The sequence below is a fragment of the Sparus aurata genome, chromosome 23 (genome assembly GCF_900880675.1).
Source record: "Sparus aurata chromosome 23, fSpaAur1.1, whole genome shotgun sequence".
Lineage (NCBI taxonomy): Eukaryota > Metazoa > Chordata > Actinopteri > Spariformes > Sparidae > Sparus > Sparus aurata.
In genome coordinates, this window is record NC_044209.1 from 15,897,890 (window position 1) to 15,915,352 (window position 17,463).

A 17,463-nucleotide genomic window follows, 5' to 3' on the forward strand; every position below is an offset into this window, starting at 1 on the left:
CATAATTTCAACCCAAACAAACTAAATAAACACTCTCATTGTTTCCATCACTCAATAAACTGAAGAAACAAGGTGACCCTGGAGGACAACTCAGTGTATACTCTTGTACTTTGTTATATGTGGCGGACCCCGCCACCTTTCTAGCTTCAGACAGTGTCTGGGACCGTACCTTCCTCTGAGCTGGTTTCGATTATGGAAAGTTATATTTTCTGAGTCTGTATTATTCAGTCATACAAGTCCGAACAGGTCCAGGTTACAGCTGCTGACAGTCAGTACATATATGATATAACAACAAATGAAAGTGTAATAATGAAACAACAATGAAGATTAAACACATGGCAAACAGAACAACCACTGGACCTCTGGAGTTCTGTTTATTCTGCGGCCATTCGGAACCAGGTGAACAGTGTGGGCTTCACATTCACTGCAGGTCTCAATTTAGAACCACGGAGGCGCATCACAACCAATCAGAGCTGAGAGCCACTACATCACTGTAATCACTGTCAGCCGACCGAGACGGCCACCAGATGGCGCTGCCGCACCGCGCCCGGACGCCGCTGGTCCCTGGGCACGGTGCGCTCTCTGCGGCCCCCGATGGAGCCAGTGGATTATAAACTCCAGTTAAGTGGCGCACCGTCCTCCTCCTCCTCCTCCTCCTCCTCCTCCCCGTCTCTCACCCAGAGTAAACCCAGGCGCACGGAGCGCATCCTCACCGTGCGCCCTGTGGGCATTCAGAAAGCAGCTGTGTGTGGCTGTCTGAGCTCTGCAGCGCAGAGGACCGGGGGAACATACAGACCGACAGTGAGGACCGGGGGAACATACAGACCGAGAGTGAGGACCGGGAGAACATAAAGACCGAGAGTGAGGACCGGGAGAACATAAAGACCGAGAGTGAGGACCGGGAGAACATAAAGACCGAGAGTGAGGACCGGGAGAACATAAAGACCGAGAGTGAGGACCGGGAGAACATAAAGACCGAGAGTGAGGACCGGGAGATGGGTCCGGAGGCGGCGGAGAGGTATCCGTGATTGTCAAGTATACGGCGGCGAAGTTCCTCGGCTCCGCTCGGGTCTTTTCTCCAGGTCGGTGAGGTGAGTTTCTCTCCGCAGGATAGCGCGCAGCCCGGATGGTGCCTGTCTTACTTCTGCATGTCTTCCTGGTGCCTGTCTTACTTCTGCATGTCTTCCTGGTACATGTCTTACTGGTGCCTGTCTCACTTCTGCATGTCTTACTGGTGCCTGTCTTCCTGGTACGTGTCTTACTTCTGCATGTCTTACTGGTGCCTGTCTTACTTCTGCATGTCTTACTGGTGCCTGTCTTACTTCTGCATGTCTTCCTGGTACATGTCTTACTGGTGCCTGTCTCACTTCTGCATGTCTTACTGGTGCCTGTCTTCCTGGTGCCTGTCTCACTTCTGCATGTCTTACTGGTGCCTGTCTTCCTGGTGCCTGTCTTCCTGGTGCCTGTCTCACTTCTGCATGTCTTACTGGTGCCTGTCTTCCTGGTACATGTCTTCCTGGTACATGTCTTACTGGTACATGTCTTACTGGTGCCTGTCTTCCTGGTACATGTCTTACTGGTGCCTGTCTCACTTCTGCATGTCTTCCTGGTACATGTCTTCCTGGTACATGTCTTACTGGTGCCTGTCTTACTGGTACATGTCTTCCTGGTACATGACAGCTGTACGAGCTGTTCCAAACTTTTGCCCTGGACATGTTTCTGTAGATTGTGCTTTAAGTGACATCACACAGTGTGATGACATCACACAGTATGATGACATCACACAGTGTGATGTCATCACATGTCTATAGGCTGAAACAACTGCTTCATGTTTCATGTTTTGCAGCTTGTGTGACTTTGTGTTAATTGTTGTTCTACAGAGCATTAATATCATTAATTCTCATTTACAGTATGTTTTTAAAGAGATGCTCAGTGATTTGTTTCTTGTTGTGAACATTTCACATGCTCCTCACAGAAAGCCTCTGTTTCAGTGTATTCTGCTCAGTGTTATAAGAGCAGATAAGCCATGTGAGGAGGATCTGCTTCATTCACTCACTCGCCTGCCTTTCCCCAGTTTTCTCTAATCCCCTCTCACAACCTCTGTCTCCCTCCCTGGCTCTCTCTGTCAGCTCTAATAACACTGAGAGTTCGCTTCACTTCTGATAGCCCTCTCTGTCTCTGCCCACACCCAGCCGCCTCTCATGTGTCCAGCCTCTCAGCTGAGCAGATTGCTGTCACCTGCCGCCCTGATTAAGAGGCCAATCCACGTAAGATTGCATAACACGCCACACAGTTGTTGAGCCCGTGTCAGTGCTGAGCTGCTGGGCGGTGATGTTAGCCCTCTCTGTCTGTTAATCAATACGTGACCAAGCAATTACAGTGTACTTGAGTGTTGTGGACCTGTGGCTGAATCATTAGTGTCACATCTGTCACGGTCACTTTAAACATGTGAACATGTGAAGGTGAACACACACATGTGCACGTTCACACACACACACACACACACACACGCACGCTCAGTCCAGGGTCATGGCAATGGAGCTCTGCTGTGATTGATTGGCACACTGTGGAGAATAAGAGCTGACAGTGAGAGGCCTTGGAATATTTTGAAGCGATCCAGCAATCAATCATCACTGTGCTAGTTTTTGATTTACAGCCACATTTCAGATCCCACAGATCACTTTGTTACAACGTGTTCGGCTTCTTATTCTGCAGATTGCCCTTGTTTGTCTGAGACGGTGTCAACAGTGAAACAGTGCAGCTCTCTGTCCTCCTCGTGTTTATCAGATTTAGACAAAAATACAAACTCCAGTACTTTAAGGTTTGGAGAAGACACTAGAACTTAGAATTTCAGTATTTACAATATGAGGTAATAATAGAAACTTTTCTTCCTCATGACTGAAAGAACAAGCTGTTCTCAGAGGAAGATCAGGTCCCAGAACACTGTTTCAAACCAGAAAGGTGGCAAGGTCCGCCACATATAAACAAAGTAAAACAGTATAAACTGTGTTATCCTTTAAGCTCAGTTTATTCAGTCATGAAGACAGATTCAGTCTGTTTATTTACTTTGTTTGAGTCAGTGAGGATCTCTCTCTTCTCCCCAAACTGACACAGAGCACCTTTAAGTCTTACGGTACATGAATACTGAACAAAATCCAGTCGTCAGCCTCCTCAGAAACCACCGTTTAGCCCTCTTTCCCCTCAGGAAGCTTTTGCAAGATCCTGTGACGAAGTGTGATCTGAATTTCCATTGTCACCTCTGACGATGTGCAACACACGTGACAGCTCTCATACAGTAGCTGTAGAAATCTTCCACATCCTCCTTCACTATCAGTGTCATCTGCTGTCAACCGGAACAGACAGGCATCTGCTGCTTCCCGCTCACACATCACATACAGAGGCAGACACGCAGCACCGTGCAGGGAGGCTCACAGGGAAACACAGCGACTGCACGCCACCTACACACTGGGCTGCCGTATGTGACACAGCTGCCCCGGGGCTCCGTCCACGTCCCGTTCACTGTAAACGGCCTGTTCGGTCGGTGTGCTTAGCTAAAAATAATCAGCACCAGCCAGCACACACTTGGAACATGAATTATGGAAGACAGAAGGAAAGAGAGGAAGAGAGAAAGAGAGAGACATTCAGGTCAGAGTCAGACCCAGTTCCGAGAGCTTCGTTCCCTAAGGAAGATACTACGAGACCGCTGCATTAATATTCAGTTTGTACCATCTAGCACACCAGACCTGCGGTCATCCTCTGGTTTAGACTAACTGGACTTGAGGCTACCACAAGGTTTCAACCCAGTTCTCAGTGCACATTAGGGGTTGGGAGAATGGATCCATGCATTTGGAGATTAATTATACATGCAATGCAGCGTTTCCAATGTAAGAGTAACACTTACTTAAGTAAGTGTGAGAAAGAGCCTGCCTTAGCAATTGCAGGCCTATTTGAAGGGTATTGAAGGATTAGTGATGATGCTACATGCTATTACATTTAATTTTCTATGAGAGGATCAATACCACTGTCATATCTTTCCATTAAATAATAAGCCAAGGTCAGGAGAGAGATGTTAGTTTAGCTTAGCATAAAACTGGATTTTCCCCGCTCTGGAATATGCCTCGGATATGCTGAAGATTTTGCTTTAAATTTAGGCGACAGATTTTGAACAGTTTGAATTCCCTCTGTGCCAAAGGAAGTGAGCGTGAAAGCAAATGAGCTGATGAATGTAGCAAAACTGTATTTTTGCACGTTTTCTGGGTGAAAAGTTTGATGGCGTAGTGAGCTGACAGTGGCAGCATGCTAGCTGTGTAACACATCGAGTGCTAACATGGTTCAATGTCACTGAACTAACCTACATACTCAATTCTAAATGCTAAACTGGCTACTGGCGGGCCAACCTCCTCACTTACTATTCACAATGCATCATATCCACCCTCCTCATGATAGCTGGCTCAAAGTGTGGGCGCCACTTCTGCCGTGCCACTTCTCCAGAACTGGTGTTTTCCATGGTAACATGTCGCTAATCCTTGTTCGTAGAGGGATTGTTATGACATATTTTCATCCAGATGTGTATTAGCTTAGGTTTGGAGATAGCTTTTATGATGGCTTAGCCCACTTAGCTTACACATCTAAAGCTTTGAAAGTCCCACCATACTTTGTTACCTACGTTGGTTGTGCTGAGCACATCAAGCATCGCCAGTAACCATTTCCCGGGAACCTCCTTGTGAAACTTAAAAATGAGAGAAGGCTTTAGTCTGTATGCTAAGCTAACAAACAATTCCTTTAAAGGTATTGCACACCCACACATGTGTTTTCAGTACATCTGGATAATTACATCTCTGATCAGAGGTATACAGGGAAATCAAGTCACAAGAGGCCATTTAGGAACAATAAAGGGCCACTGGTTCTGCTCAGACAGGTGCAACAGAACTAAATTGGGGGTGATGGAGCTGCCAATCAAGCTGAGTGTGCACGCACCCACACAGCTCAGAAAAGAGGTTTAATTAAGCAGAATAATTAAAAACACCTGTGTGGGTGGCTGACGGCTGCGTTATCCCGTGTGATGAGTTCAATATTATTGCCATGAAAGTGTGATGTTGACCATCATCGCTCTTGTGAGATGTCTATAGCCATATTTTAATGGGCGTGGGAGTACAAGAGCTCTCACCTTGAGAAATGAAAAGCAGCACATGTTGTAGCGTTGAAAGTGACGATGCGTGATTAAAAACCTGTTTGTGACCACTGACAGTTCATTTCACATTATCACGGGAAATCAGTCTGTGCCCAAGTGATTAAAGATGCTTGACAGGATTCTATTTAGAGACCGTGAACACTATACAGTCAGTAGAAACCTGAGGAGGATCCTGCAGATTTGTTCCGGTTACTCAGCAGAGCGCACTGTATGTGTGTGTGTGTGTGTGTGTGTGTGTGTGTGTGTGTGTGTGTCTGAGCTGATCTTAACGAATGTGAACATACATTGAAATGTGTGTCTGCACTGACATGTTATTGTTATTTTGTGTGTTTGTGTGTCCATGGTACAGTATGTGTGTATCTGTGTGTATCTGGGGACCTTGCGTGATATTCAGAGTCCCGACCTTGAACAGTTTGAGTCCAGTCTGCTTAGTCAGGGCCTCTGCATCTGCTCGAGTCGAAGCTAACAACGGTTCAAATGTACTGCAGTGCATGTGATTTTCTACTCTATCTGTCTATCTATCTATCTATCTATCTATCTATCTATCTATCTGTCTATCTGTCTATCTGTCTGCCTGTCTGCCTGTCTGTCTGTCTGTCTGTCTATCTATCAATCTATCTATCTATCTATCTATCTGTCTATCTGTCTGCCTGTCTGTCTGTCTGTCTGTCTGTCTATCTGTCTATCTGTCTATCTATCTATCTATCTATCTATCTATCTCTCTGTCTATCTATCTATCTATCTATCTATCTCTCTGTCTATCTATCTATCTATCTATCTATCTATCTATCTATCTATCTATCTATCTATCTATGAGACTAACCCTGTTTTCATCCTCTCTCCCTCTCCTTTCAGTGTGTGATTGTGTGTTCAGCATGAGTAACATCTATGAGTCTGCCGAGGCCACTCTGGGCTTCATCAGCTCTCCATGTCTGACCAAAGTGGAGCTGAGAGTTGCCTGCCGGGGCATCTCGGACCGCGACGCCCTCTCCAAACCCGACCCCTGCGTGGTGCTGAAGATGCAGTCGCACGGGCAGTGGTTTGAGGTAAAGTAATGGGGTGGGATGAAGAGCTGAAGTGCTCGGTGGCGTGGGCGAGTGTGTCTCCAGGTCAGACAGGCTGTTTCATGGACAGAAACGACAGTGTAATGGTGACATCAGTCAAAGAGCCCATACAACTGCTTATACTCCTTCCCTTCAGTGAATAGAAGTCTCTTCAAGGTGACTTTACTTTACATGTTCAACATGTTTGTTCATGACCTGATGTGCAAATCAGACGAATCTTCATCTGCCCTGAAATAGAACCTGTGATGGATGTGCTTCTGCACTCGTCTCAGCCTTCCATCACAGTTGTTCTGCCCCATTCGTTTTGATGTATTAAAGATGACGAAAGCACCAGACTATTTTTTTCCTGGAAGCATGGGCAGTTTATCGTTCTCGCTGTACACAATGAAATCTTTAGAATCGATGAGGACGGATCTTCTGACAGTAGATTGTTTAGCACTTGGAAAGTGGAGCAGAATTGCCAGTAAGTGCTCCACTTCCTCTCCTTTTCAAGACCCAACCTGCTTTTTCAGGCACTTCAGATGGACTCTCCACTGAAGGCTCAGCGGCGGCAGTGGAATGCGTGTTTGCCGAACGTTGCATGAACGCAGCACGAGGGAGAGGATGAATCTAAAGGAATGGCATCCATCTTTCTTTCTCGCTCTTATTTCTGGGAAAGACGGACGTATACTGAGTGGTTTGCCTTCCTCTTACAGTTTTTCTCAGTCACTTTGGTGCTTCTCCTCACATCACTATCAACATTTGCACAGCAGTTAGTGCATTTCTCTAAACAGTTAGTGCAAACTGCAAAACCTAGTGGATAACCTGCAAAAGCACATCACTTGCTCAGAATGGATAGTTAATTCCTCAAAAGCAAGTATTCATGTCGATGAAACTGCCAGTGTCATCAAAATGAGAAGTCTTGACACCATCGTTTATGAACAAGATAGTCAAATGGCTTTGTCATGTTTTCATTATGACAGTTTATTCTCTCAGTGTTTTGCAATGCAAAGAAAAGGTCAGAACTCGGTGACACTACCTGAAAATGCTCAAGACAGCACTATACACTACTTGTACAGCCATTTGAAAACTACAGTAAAGTTACACACTGCTGTAGTTAGGAGAGTAAGTGAGTACAAGACACTGAATACGTACGTTTCACATTTTTACTGTATATGCTCTTTGCAATTCTACAGCATTGTGCAAAAGAAAAATACATTACAGTCACTTATTTAGAACAAACATAGGTAGAGCTGTGCACAAATGTGAACAATATAACAGTACATATTGTAACTGAACATAGGTAAATCATTCTGCACATCCAGACACATCTCTGAGGTTGTCTTTCAATCCTATGTGGTGCAGAGTAAAATTACAGTAATGTACAGTAAACATGAGACATTATGAGATGTTGGATTACTGTCCAGTACTATACATACCTGTTCTCCCTACGAAATGTTTGAATGATTGAATTCACAGTGGTTCTTCCAACATTTGGTTGCACCGTCCAACCAGCCTCAGGCATTGTGAGGGCGTGATTGACAACATGGTCCACAACTGTAGCCATAATTTCATTAGAAATCTGCCTCTGTTTTGTCCCCTTCCCCTTCCTCCCCGCATCCTCACCCCTCTTCCATGATGTTGACCTTCCATTTCTGTGTCACAGAATTGTAGAAATGGTACACACTATGTCCTGCTGGGTTCATATATGCTTGCCAAGTGAGGGTTCATGGTGACTGTGAACAAGTGGCTTGTCATTGGTTACAACTAATACTGCACACACCTCCTCGTGAGTGAAAGCTGAAGTTCACCTGAGAGCAATTGTTCAATTTAGGAGACATTTCCAGGAAAAATTAGAAAAGAAAAATAAAGAAATGTATCAAATTTGCTTGACAGAATTTGATAACTTGTTCCCCAATTTTGTATGTAATGACTCAAGCAATGAAATGAAGACTATTAGTTTTATTGGGAGCGACTATTCAGCATCCATAAGCATAGTTCATTTTGACTGACATGACATAAGCAAATGATAATGTTATAAAACAGCAGAGAATTGTATGAAAGCAACTGATCCATGTCCAAAAGCATTGGCAATTTGTTCAGAGGAAGGAGAAACTGCTACTATGATGTGCACAAATGACTAAATGTTGTGGAGGTTGAACTAATAGTTATGAGAATTTTCATTCTGGTCTGAGAAAAGCACCAAAGCCACTGAGAAAAACTGTAAATATGTAGATACACACACACCCTCACAGGCATCACAGGCACATCCTCACACACTCAGTGCTACAGTGACCCAGTAACACACACACACACACACACACACACACACACACACACAAATATATTTCCGCAGGGGCTCAAGATCAAGTGTTGTGTTACAATAATCCATTTGTGAGAACGGGCAAATGTTATCAATGCCCATCAGATTCAGCGTCAGTTAATTGGATGATTGTTGAGAGAGAGTGTTCAAGCAACTGGGAGTGTGTGTGTGTGTTTGTGTGTGTGTGTGTGTGTGTGTGTGTGTGTGTGTGTGTGTGTGTGTGTCTGTGTGTGTGCTTTAATGAGATGCCAGCCTATTGAGGTAAGTGTCACAAAAAGGCCAAATCTGTTTGTGTGTATTTGTTGAGACGGCTGGTGTGCCATTCATTTTTGTGTGTGTGTGTGTGTGTGTGTGTGTGTGTGTGTGTGTGTGTGGGTGTGTGTGTGCCAAAGGTTTATCAACAATAAAAGGCACCCAGTCGCGGCTGCAAGTGTTGGATTGGATTTTGTTGTCAGCTCTGAGACGGACTTTTGTTCGGTTTTCTTTTCCTTTCTTCGGGCAGCTGGAGGGAAGAACAAGCCAGATCAATGTTGTGGCTGTAGACGCGTCTCTGTGTAGTCAAACAGCCTGTGTGATTTTGGCCATCAAGAGAAATCCATATTTGCAATTCTCAAGTTGATAAGTGTAAACAACGTGGTAATGGCTATTTGGAGTAATTGCTGCAGTGCTGAAAGTCTGCTGAGGTTCACAATCAATGTTCAGTGTCGTCGTGTTGAGTGAAACCTTCAGACTTTGTGAAGACCATAAAAAAAACTGAATTCACAGTGAAAGTGGCACTAAGGAGCAGGTGTTCACACAGTGTGACTCTGTGATTATGTTCAGTCTGCGTCACACAAGAATAAGATGCAGTTGTTGATTAGATGTTTCGACCAATTACAGCTGCAACGAGAAGAAGATTAATTGATTAGTAACTATTTTGATAATCAATAGTTGTAAGCTTTTTTCACTGGTTCCAGCAATTTGAAGGCGTCACTTTGGGCTCTTGGCAATCAATCGATTCATGGTGAAAATAATCGGCAGATTACTCGATAGTGAAAAGAATCCTCAAATGTATGTGAGTGACAAATGATTATAAAGCAGTTACAGATTAATACATAACTATGTCAGTAAATAAATGACAAATAAATGATTTATATAGAAATAAAAACTTGAATCAGTTGGACAGTATAGTTTTCTGTATTTGTTATATTATCAACCACATGATCCTCCCGTGGTGTTTGTAGTGGCGGAGCTGAGAGTCTTCTTTTGGATTCTAAGAAATCCTTGAATTTGCTTTGATTAACTTTGAGATGTGTGTGTGTGTGTGTGTGCGTGTGCGTGTGCGTGTGTGTGTGCGTGTGTGTGCGTGCGTGCGTGTGTGTGCGTGTGTGTGTGTCCATGCTCTCCTGCCTCTGTGCACGTGCATGCAGGTGGACCGCACAGAGGTGATCCGTAGCAGTAGCGGCCCGGTCTTCTCCAAGATCTTCCTGGTGGACTACTACTTTGAGGAGGTCCAGAGGCTCCGCTTCGAGCTCCACGACATCAGCTCCGGCAACAATGGCCTCCGCGATGCCGACTTCCTGGGAGCCATGGAGTGCACCTTAGGACAGGTCGGCGGGTCTTTTGTCTGTCAGTGCTTGGCCACATGAAAGGCATGTATGAAACACGATGATAGAGGACTGCAGGGATCTTTGTAGGCTAACCCTCAAGTTATCAATCAGATAACACAGTTAGATGACTCTTCACAGAGGAACGCCAGTAATATGAGTTGTAAAGTGTCAAAGCAAATATCAGAAGACAAATGTAAGACTACAAACAAACTGTACTGCAGTTACATGACTTCATGATCAACACTGTTCTGTAAACTGATCAGTAGGTTGGAATTCCACCTGTACAGTTGGATCGGTGAGTAGATGAGTCTCTGTGTTCGCGTGATGATGTTTGATGTCACGACAACTTCCATACGACCCGCCTTTTTAAAGCCACGTGAATGCTATATAATTCAGACATGGGGTATTTCATAATGTTATTTATGTCATAGAACAAAACATGACTCCAGGATCAGAGTGGAAGCGTATTTCTGGGTTCTCCTGATCAGTTTTATCCTACTCTGATTGGTTGAGTTAGTTATGGTCAGAGCCCCTGAGGAGAGAGAGTCGTGTTGTCTCCATCCACGCCGATGGACCATTTCCTCACAGCAGTGGCTCATCATGGAGCCTCTCAATAGCTCCTGAAAGTTAGCCGCTAACACTTGTAGCGCTAAGACTCTTAATGCATCTATTGACTACTAATAACCAAAAATCACTGTTCAGTCTTGCCTGGCAGAATTTACTGAAAGCTATCAGAGGTCTGTACAATCAGTTGACGATCAGCATATTGAACCTTCCGTTCTCTATACTCAAAGGGCTTTGGGTTGAGTTCAGACACGAGGTGGGAATGCTGGTCAGTGTTTGGGTGAGAGTATCACGGTGAGCCAATCACGGCTCGTTCCTTCACTATCCTGGGCAAAGAAATATTCCTCCTCTACGCTGACTGTGATCGTTTCACATGTGATTCATAAACACTGTTGCATGTTTCACTCTTTGCTAATAACATCTCCCTGTTGAATAAGAGAGGGACATCTCCCAGAAGTCGGGCTTACGTTATATGTGAATATGGTGCGTGAGGTGAGGTGTGAAGGTCCTACTGTACATCGTTCCACAGGTTAGAGCGAGCGACACAGCCGGCAGTGCGTACCACAAGAACGTGCTTCCACAGGCATCCGCTCACGCAACCGGCAAATTGCATTTAACCAGTATGTGACACACTGTGAGTCATGTTAACCAGTGTAGCACAGACCTGAGCGTCTGGTCCTTTGTAAAGAGCACTGAGCTTGTTGGGATCAGCTAACGTGCATTATGATCAGGGAGGGAGTGCAACTTTAAGATTAGAGATCCAAACTTTAGCCGTGCATGGAGTCCTCACGTGATCGCTCCACTCGTCCTTGAGTGCCGAGTTACGTAAGGACCCGAGGGTGCTTTCAACTGTTTTCAAAGAATTTACATGAGCATATGCTAATACATATGGCCTTGTTTCTCCCATAATGCTGCTGTTGCCCCTCTTGATAATGATGTAGTTGGAATGAATGTGTAAAGATTTTGCTTTATTTACATTCTTCACAAATAAATTAATAAGATCATTAAATCGAGGAAGATGATTTAATGGAATGGGATTAGAGAGAAAGCAGAGAGGACAGAGGCTTGTGCTTGTTTTCACGTCTCACTGTCAGAGACGCTATCAGCAACGTAAAGCTTGTGGATTTACAATAGTCGGGAGGACTGAGATAACTGACGTAGAAGGAGAGGGTTTTGAAAGCGAGAGCCAGGAGGTTTACAGAAATGGGAAAGCATGCTGCCAACATTTTGTCTGGATCCACACTACAACGTTCTGGGTGTGCTGCCTATTAAGAGCCATGTCAAAGAAAGACAGCATTGTATCGGTGCAATGTGGAAGCACCAGGGACATGTTGGAGAACCTCAGTTAGTGATAGAATCCAGTCTGTTAATAGAAATCCATTGCTGAGAGAAATGAGATCGGCAGTGTTACTTTACTGGTGTCATCACGGGGAAGTGGCGGCAGGAGAGGCCTGACACAGACGCATTGTGTCAGCAATATCGTCACAGACAGCATGAAAACAATTATATGAGACATGCTGTGCATAAAATGTCTCTCATCAATATTTATACCGTATGGATCACATGTGATGAATTATCCCCTCAACTCGACAGAGCTTTCTGTCTTTCAGCTCACTGTTTCGATTAGCCCGTGAATTTATTTGAGCATTTCACAGATGAAGATATTTTTCTGGTGGAGAGCTGCTTCTGCTACGCCTCCCTCCAATAATGTTGTTTTCCTCTGCTTGTACTGACATTTCAGTTCCAAATGAAATATATTCAAACAATATTATGTAGAAATTGGCATTTTGTGGCACACAGGCAGGAACACAGTGGAAACAGTGAGTGAGGGGGAAACACGGCTTTAATACACAGGTGGAGCACAGGTGAGCAGGAGAAAAGGGCGGGAAAACAGACAAAGACAGGAAGTGAGGTAGAGAACCTACAAAGTAAAACAAGAAGTAGTTGATGTAAAAACCCAAACCATGTCAGCGGTATGAATGAAACAACTCTGGCTGTGACTTAACCCTCAAGCAAACGACCTGCCGATTCACCCACACCTCCCGCGTTTCACAGCTGCCAGGTGGTTTTAGCTCCTTGTTTCAGTTCGTACGTCCATGTGGTTGACTCCCAGTAGATCTCACCTACCTCCTCATGTAAACACGAACAGCTGCTTATACAGCTCTTACAGCACCTGGACAGCTCAGAATAGTAGCAGGTGAAAAGAGTCCATGAGCTGGCAGATAAAACCAGTGATACAACAGAGAAAACTACATCTGACAGCTAGCTAGAAAGGTGACTCCACCATGCTGTTTTAAGTCTGTTGGATGTGTAAGTAGGCTGTTGTATGCTAACATCGGTGACACCAGAGTGGATCTAACAGGGCGAGGTGTCCCTCCGAGGGGTAACACCAGAACCAGAACCAGTACTAGAACTGTTTTTGTCTGTTTCAGATCGTCTCTCAGAGGAAACTGACCAAAGCTCTACTCAAACAGGGAAACACTGCTGGGAAGTCTTCCATAACGGTATGAAACTGTTTCTGCTCACCACACACACACGCATGCACACACACAAACACTCACACACACACACACAAACACACACACACACAAACACTCACACACACACACACACACACACACACAAACACACACACACACACACACACAACACACACACACACACAAACACACACACACACACACACACACACACAAACACACACAAACACACACACACACAAACACACACACACACACACACACACACACACAAACACACACACACACACACACACACACACACACAGACACATGCACCACTTCTTGCACTCAGACACTGTGAAGATAATTAATTTGATGATGTCGCCTGCTCAATCTGTTCTGTTCCTCATTTCCATCTCATTTTCTCTCACCTCCTTCTTCTACCTCTCCGCCTGCCTCCCCCTCCTCCCTGTCCCCCTCTGTATTCTCCCCCTCTCCACTGTACAGGTGACAGCAGAGGAGCTGTCTGGTAACGACGATTACGTCGAACTGTCCTTCAGCGCTCGTAAGCTAGACGACAAGGTTCGTTCGAATGCGTGTGCTCTCAAAAGGGCAGATTTTTTTTTTTGAGTTTCTTTAGATATGAGAGGAATTAATAATCAGAGGTATGAGGTGGATTGTGTGTGTGAGGCAGGTGTGTGTGGGTGGGTGAGCTGTGGGATTTCATGGAAGCAACTCACACACATACAAGGCTTCAGAGGAGGCCCGCTGAGATAGGTGCCCCCCCAACACTTCCCAATAACCCCCTCCTATCTTACCCACCACACCATACACACAGATAACTATATTAATTTTCAGCCTCCAAATGTGCACACACACGCGCACACACACACACACACACACACACACACACACACACACACACACACACACGGCCATGGATGAATAATCCACACAAGTTGAGTCTCAGGGGAGAATATGGAAGAAAGCATGGGAGTGGAGGATAAATTGGAGAGGACAGGAGAGGGATGGGTGGAAGAAACAAAGAAGAATGGGCTGAAAATAATGATTTTGTTATTATATGAATGATTTATGGTGATCAGAGGCAACTCTGAGGCAATGCCTTACATGCTGGTTTTTCTCTCTGAAGGATTTCTTCAGCAAATCAGATCCTTTCCTGGAGATTTTTAGAATAAATGATGACGGGACTGAGTCGCTTGTGCACAGAACTGAGGTGATTACATCCACACACTAACACACATATGCAGTTTTAGATCTGTGTTTTACAAAAGCTGTGGTGTTTTCTCAGACGGTCATGAACAACCTGAGCCCGGTTTGGAAATCCTTCAAAGTTTCCTTGAACACACTCTGCAGCGGTGACCATGACAGGGAGCTAAAGGTGAGTCTGCAGCTCTAACTGTTTTCTTTGCAGCGAGCAAATAAACAATAACTAATTTGCAACGATCTGAGTGTGAAAACCTTGGACTCCCAGACAATGTGCATCTGCAGGGAGAGGCCAAAGAGCAACCTGAGGCATGCAGCCGTTCTTTCCTTGTGCAGCAAACAAATAATACGATGTGTAAAACAAAAGTATTGCAGAAATCAAACTGAGCAGCCTCAAGCCTCTCCTTCCATTTTTTCTCCGTGAGTTGACTTCAGGTCATGCGCCGCCTTTCCTCACGTCACCGTGTGGGATTTTGAAGAGTCGGACGGGTGTGAAACAGCTCGGTGGTTGTCCTAAACTCTCCTCTTTACTTTCCAGAATAGATCTGCGTGTGTGCGCTTATGTGCGAAAGCGTTGGACACACATCAGCTCCAAACAGTTATTCTTTCTACATGAATAAACATGAGCTTGCTCATTAAATATTCAAAGGCGTCTTAACTCTGCATGGCTCCTGACAGCAGGAGAAAGGGCTCGCACACACACACACACACACACACACACACACACACACACACACACACATGCACGACATCAGCTATGGTTTCCAGGGCTACCTGTTTGAAACATCAGAGCTATAGTATGAAATGGCAGGGTAGAGATTTCTGTTCACACCAGAGCTTCCTCTTCACCGGGCTCTTGACTGACCAATGCATAAATGCATGACCCTCCTCTGCAGAGTCTGTCTGTTTCCCCCTTTGTGTTTCGTCTTGTCTAGTTCTCAACCCTCCCACTTTTCATTCCAACCCTCCGTCAGTCTTCCTCTCTCTCTCTCTTGCTCTCCGTCCAACAGTTAGTATTCAGTGAATGGAACCAGTTTCTTCGTTTTTTCATTTCTGTCTCGCACAGCTCTCAGCAACTTTAAGTGGAACCAAGGCTGCAAAAGCGAGCGCTCACTACCTCTCATGCAAAAAACACAGACACGCACATGAAGCACAGATGATAACACTCACACACACACACACACACACACACACACACACACAAAGAGACACACTCACACAAACAGACACACTCACAGACGAAAAAAAAGAAAACAACTTCAGGTGCAGGCACTTGGCAGCCTAAGTGGGAGACTGGAAATAAGGGGATTACGGCTGGTGGTTGTTTTTAATCAAGCGTAGCTGGATTGGTTCTGATGGCTTGCTGTTGGGCTGACCTCAGACAAGAAGGTCACACAGCTCAAGAACAAAATTACTCATTCACTCATTCAGCCGTTAAAGGGGCACTATGTAGTTTTCGGAATTCTAATATTTAAAATATTAATGAGGTAACAATTCAAACTCAGAAATATTTATTTTTCCCAGCAGTGAATAAACCAGCTGCTGTCAGAGGAAAGGTAAGGTCCCAGAACACTGTTTGAAGCTAGAGAGGTGGCAGGGTCCGCCACATGTAAACAAATAAAGCAGTGTAAACTGTGATGTCCTTTAAGTTCAGTTTGTTTGTTTTGGCTTAAAAACCGTTCAGTGAAGATCGATCTTTCTCTTCTGATTTAAATGTCTTCCCAAAACTACACAGTGCTCCTTTGTGTGTGTGTGTGTGTGTGTGTTTTAACGTGTGTTTCTACCGACCATCTTTATTGAATATTATTGATTGGACAGTCAGATATGGTCACCTTTTTTCACGTTTTGATTGGGTGGGATTGTGTCTTTATGATGCACTAAGCCTTGACCCCCTGACCCGCACATGTCACTGGTGATTGAGGCCATTTTTCTTGTGTAGTCGCTCCTGAGAGAAACAAACTATTACACACAAACACACACACACACACAAAGCTATCTCTTAAGCCACGTCCCTCTCAGCATCCTCAGATTAATATTTCACCGCTCCATCGCCCCCCACCAACACTGCCTTATCAATCATTCAGCATGGCATTTCCCTGCATGCCACGAGTGCATGTGTGTGTGCTGACAGTGTGGCAGCTGCGCTCTAACTCAATGAATGTGTGTATGCGTGTCTCTTTGTGTTGGTTGCAGTGCACAGTGTGGGACTGGGACTCTAATGGGAAACACGACTTTATTGGGGAGTTTCAGACCACCTTAAGGAGGTGAGGGCGGAGCAGGAGGGCAAACAGGTGAGCACACGCAAACATGAATGGATGAAAAGAGAAATGACTTCACACTTACTCACCACAGGTTTATGTCCAAAATGGGGCCTGTGGGCTGGAGTTGGTCCACTGCAAGGTTTGATTTGGACAGCTAGATGTTTATGGTGAAAAGTTACAATTAATTTCATGAAATATTATAATGTGAATGACTGTTTCTGCTGTGTTTTTGAGATAAACTGCTCTTTAAAGGAGGAGTGTAGGATTCCTGATTATTTATTATTTATTTTTATTATTTATTATGTGTGAAAAGTGAAAACAAATGAAGGAATTTTGAAAGATGAATCTTAATTAAACTAAGCTAACTAGCTAATGGTATGTACAGTTGGCAGCAGGTAGCTGTTACTCTGCCCCAGTTTGTTTTTAGGATGAATTGTGCCAATTTTTACAAATTGCACTTTTAAGTATAAACACCAAAATGGATCGCCAGATTTTTTTTTTTTCTTTCAGAATTTTGGCCTCTCAGGGCTACCGTACAGTACCATTTTGCATCTCAGTGATTCTTGCTCCTTGCCATTAAGTTTCAGCCGAGGCCCTCCAAAGTAACGTTTGGGTGTTTCCTCACTCGAATCGAGCGTCTGCGGACAGAAGATGTCGGTCAATGTACAGACTGTAAAACCCAGTGAGGCGATGTGATTGTGACTTTGGGCTGTATAAATAAAACTCAGCCCTGATTTAGATGAACAGTTTGATAATAGCTGGATTGTATCTTTTCCAAATGGTCACCTGTGCTCATATATATAAAT

The 17,463-nt window shown here is 44.6% G+C and overlaps 1 protein-coding gene across 1 annotated transcript; it reads left to right on the forward strand.

Moving 5' to 3' along the window:
* The first annotated feature begins 544 nt into the window (after positions 1-544).
* LOC115575379 (copine-4-like) lies at positions 545-16,700 on the forward strand. The gene is made up of 9 exons (XM_030407409.1): positions 545-1,091; positions 2,193-2,267; positions 6,047-6,237; positions 9,967-10,146; positions 13,143-13,214; positions 13,680-13,754; positions 14,323-14,406; positions 14,482-14,571; positions 16,590-16,700. The coding sequence occupies exons 3-9, from the start codon at positions 6,067-6,069 to the stop codon at positions 16,662-16,664; spliced, it is 747 nt and encodes a 248-aa protein (XP_030263269.1). The 5' UTR covers positions 545-1,091; positions 2,193-2,267; positions 6,047-6,066; the 3' UTR covers positions 16,665-16,700.
* The last annotated feature ends 763 nt before the right edge of the window (positions 16,701-17,463 follow it).

Bases quoted from the DNA above. Each gene is read 5' to 3' on its own strand.
- LOC115575379 (XM_030407409.1), top strand. From the start codon at position 6,067: ATGAGTAACATCTATGAGTCTGCCGAGGCCACTCTGGGCTTCATCAGC. The intron at 10,147-13,142 runs GTCGGCGGGTCT...TGTCTGTTTCAG, and splicing joins TGGAGTGCACCTTAGGACAG to ATCGTCTCTCAGAGGAAACT. The intron at 13,215-13,679 runs GTATGAAACTGT...TCCACTGTACAG, and splicing joins CTGGGAAGTCTTCCATAACG to GTGACAGCAGAGGAGCTGTC.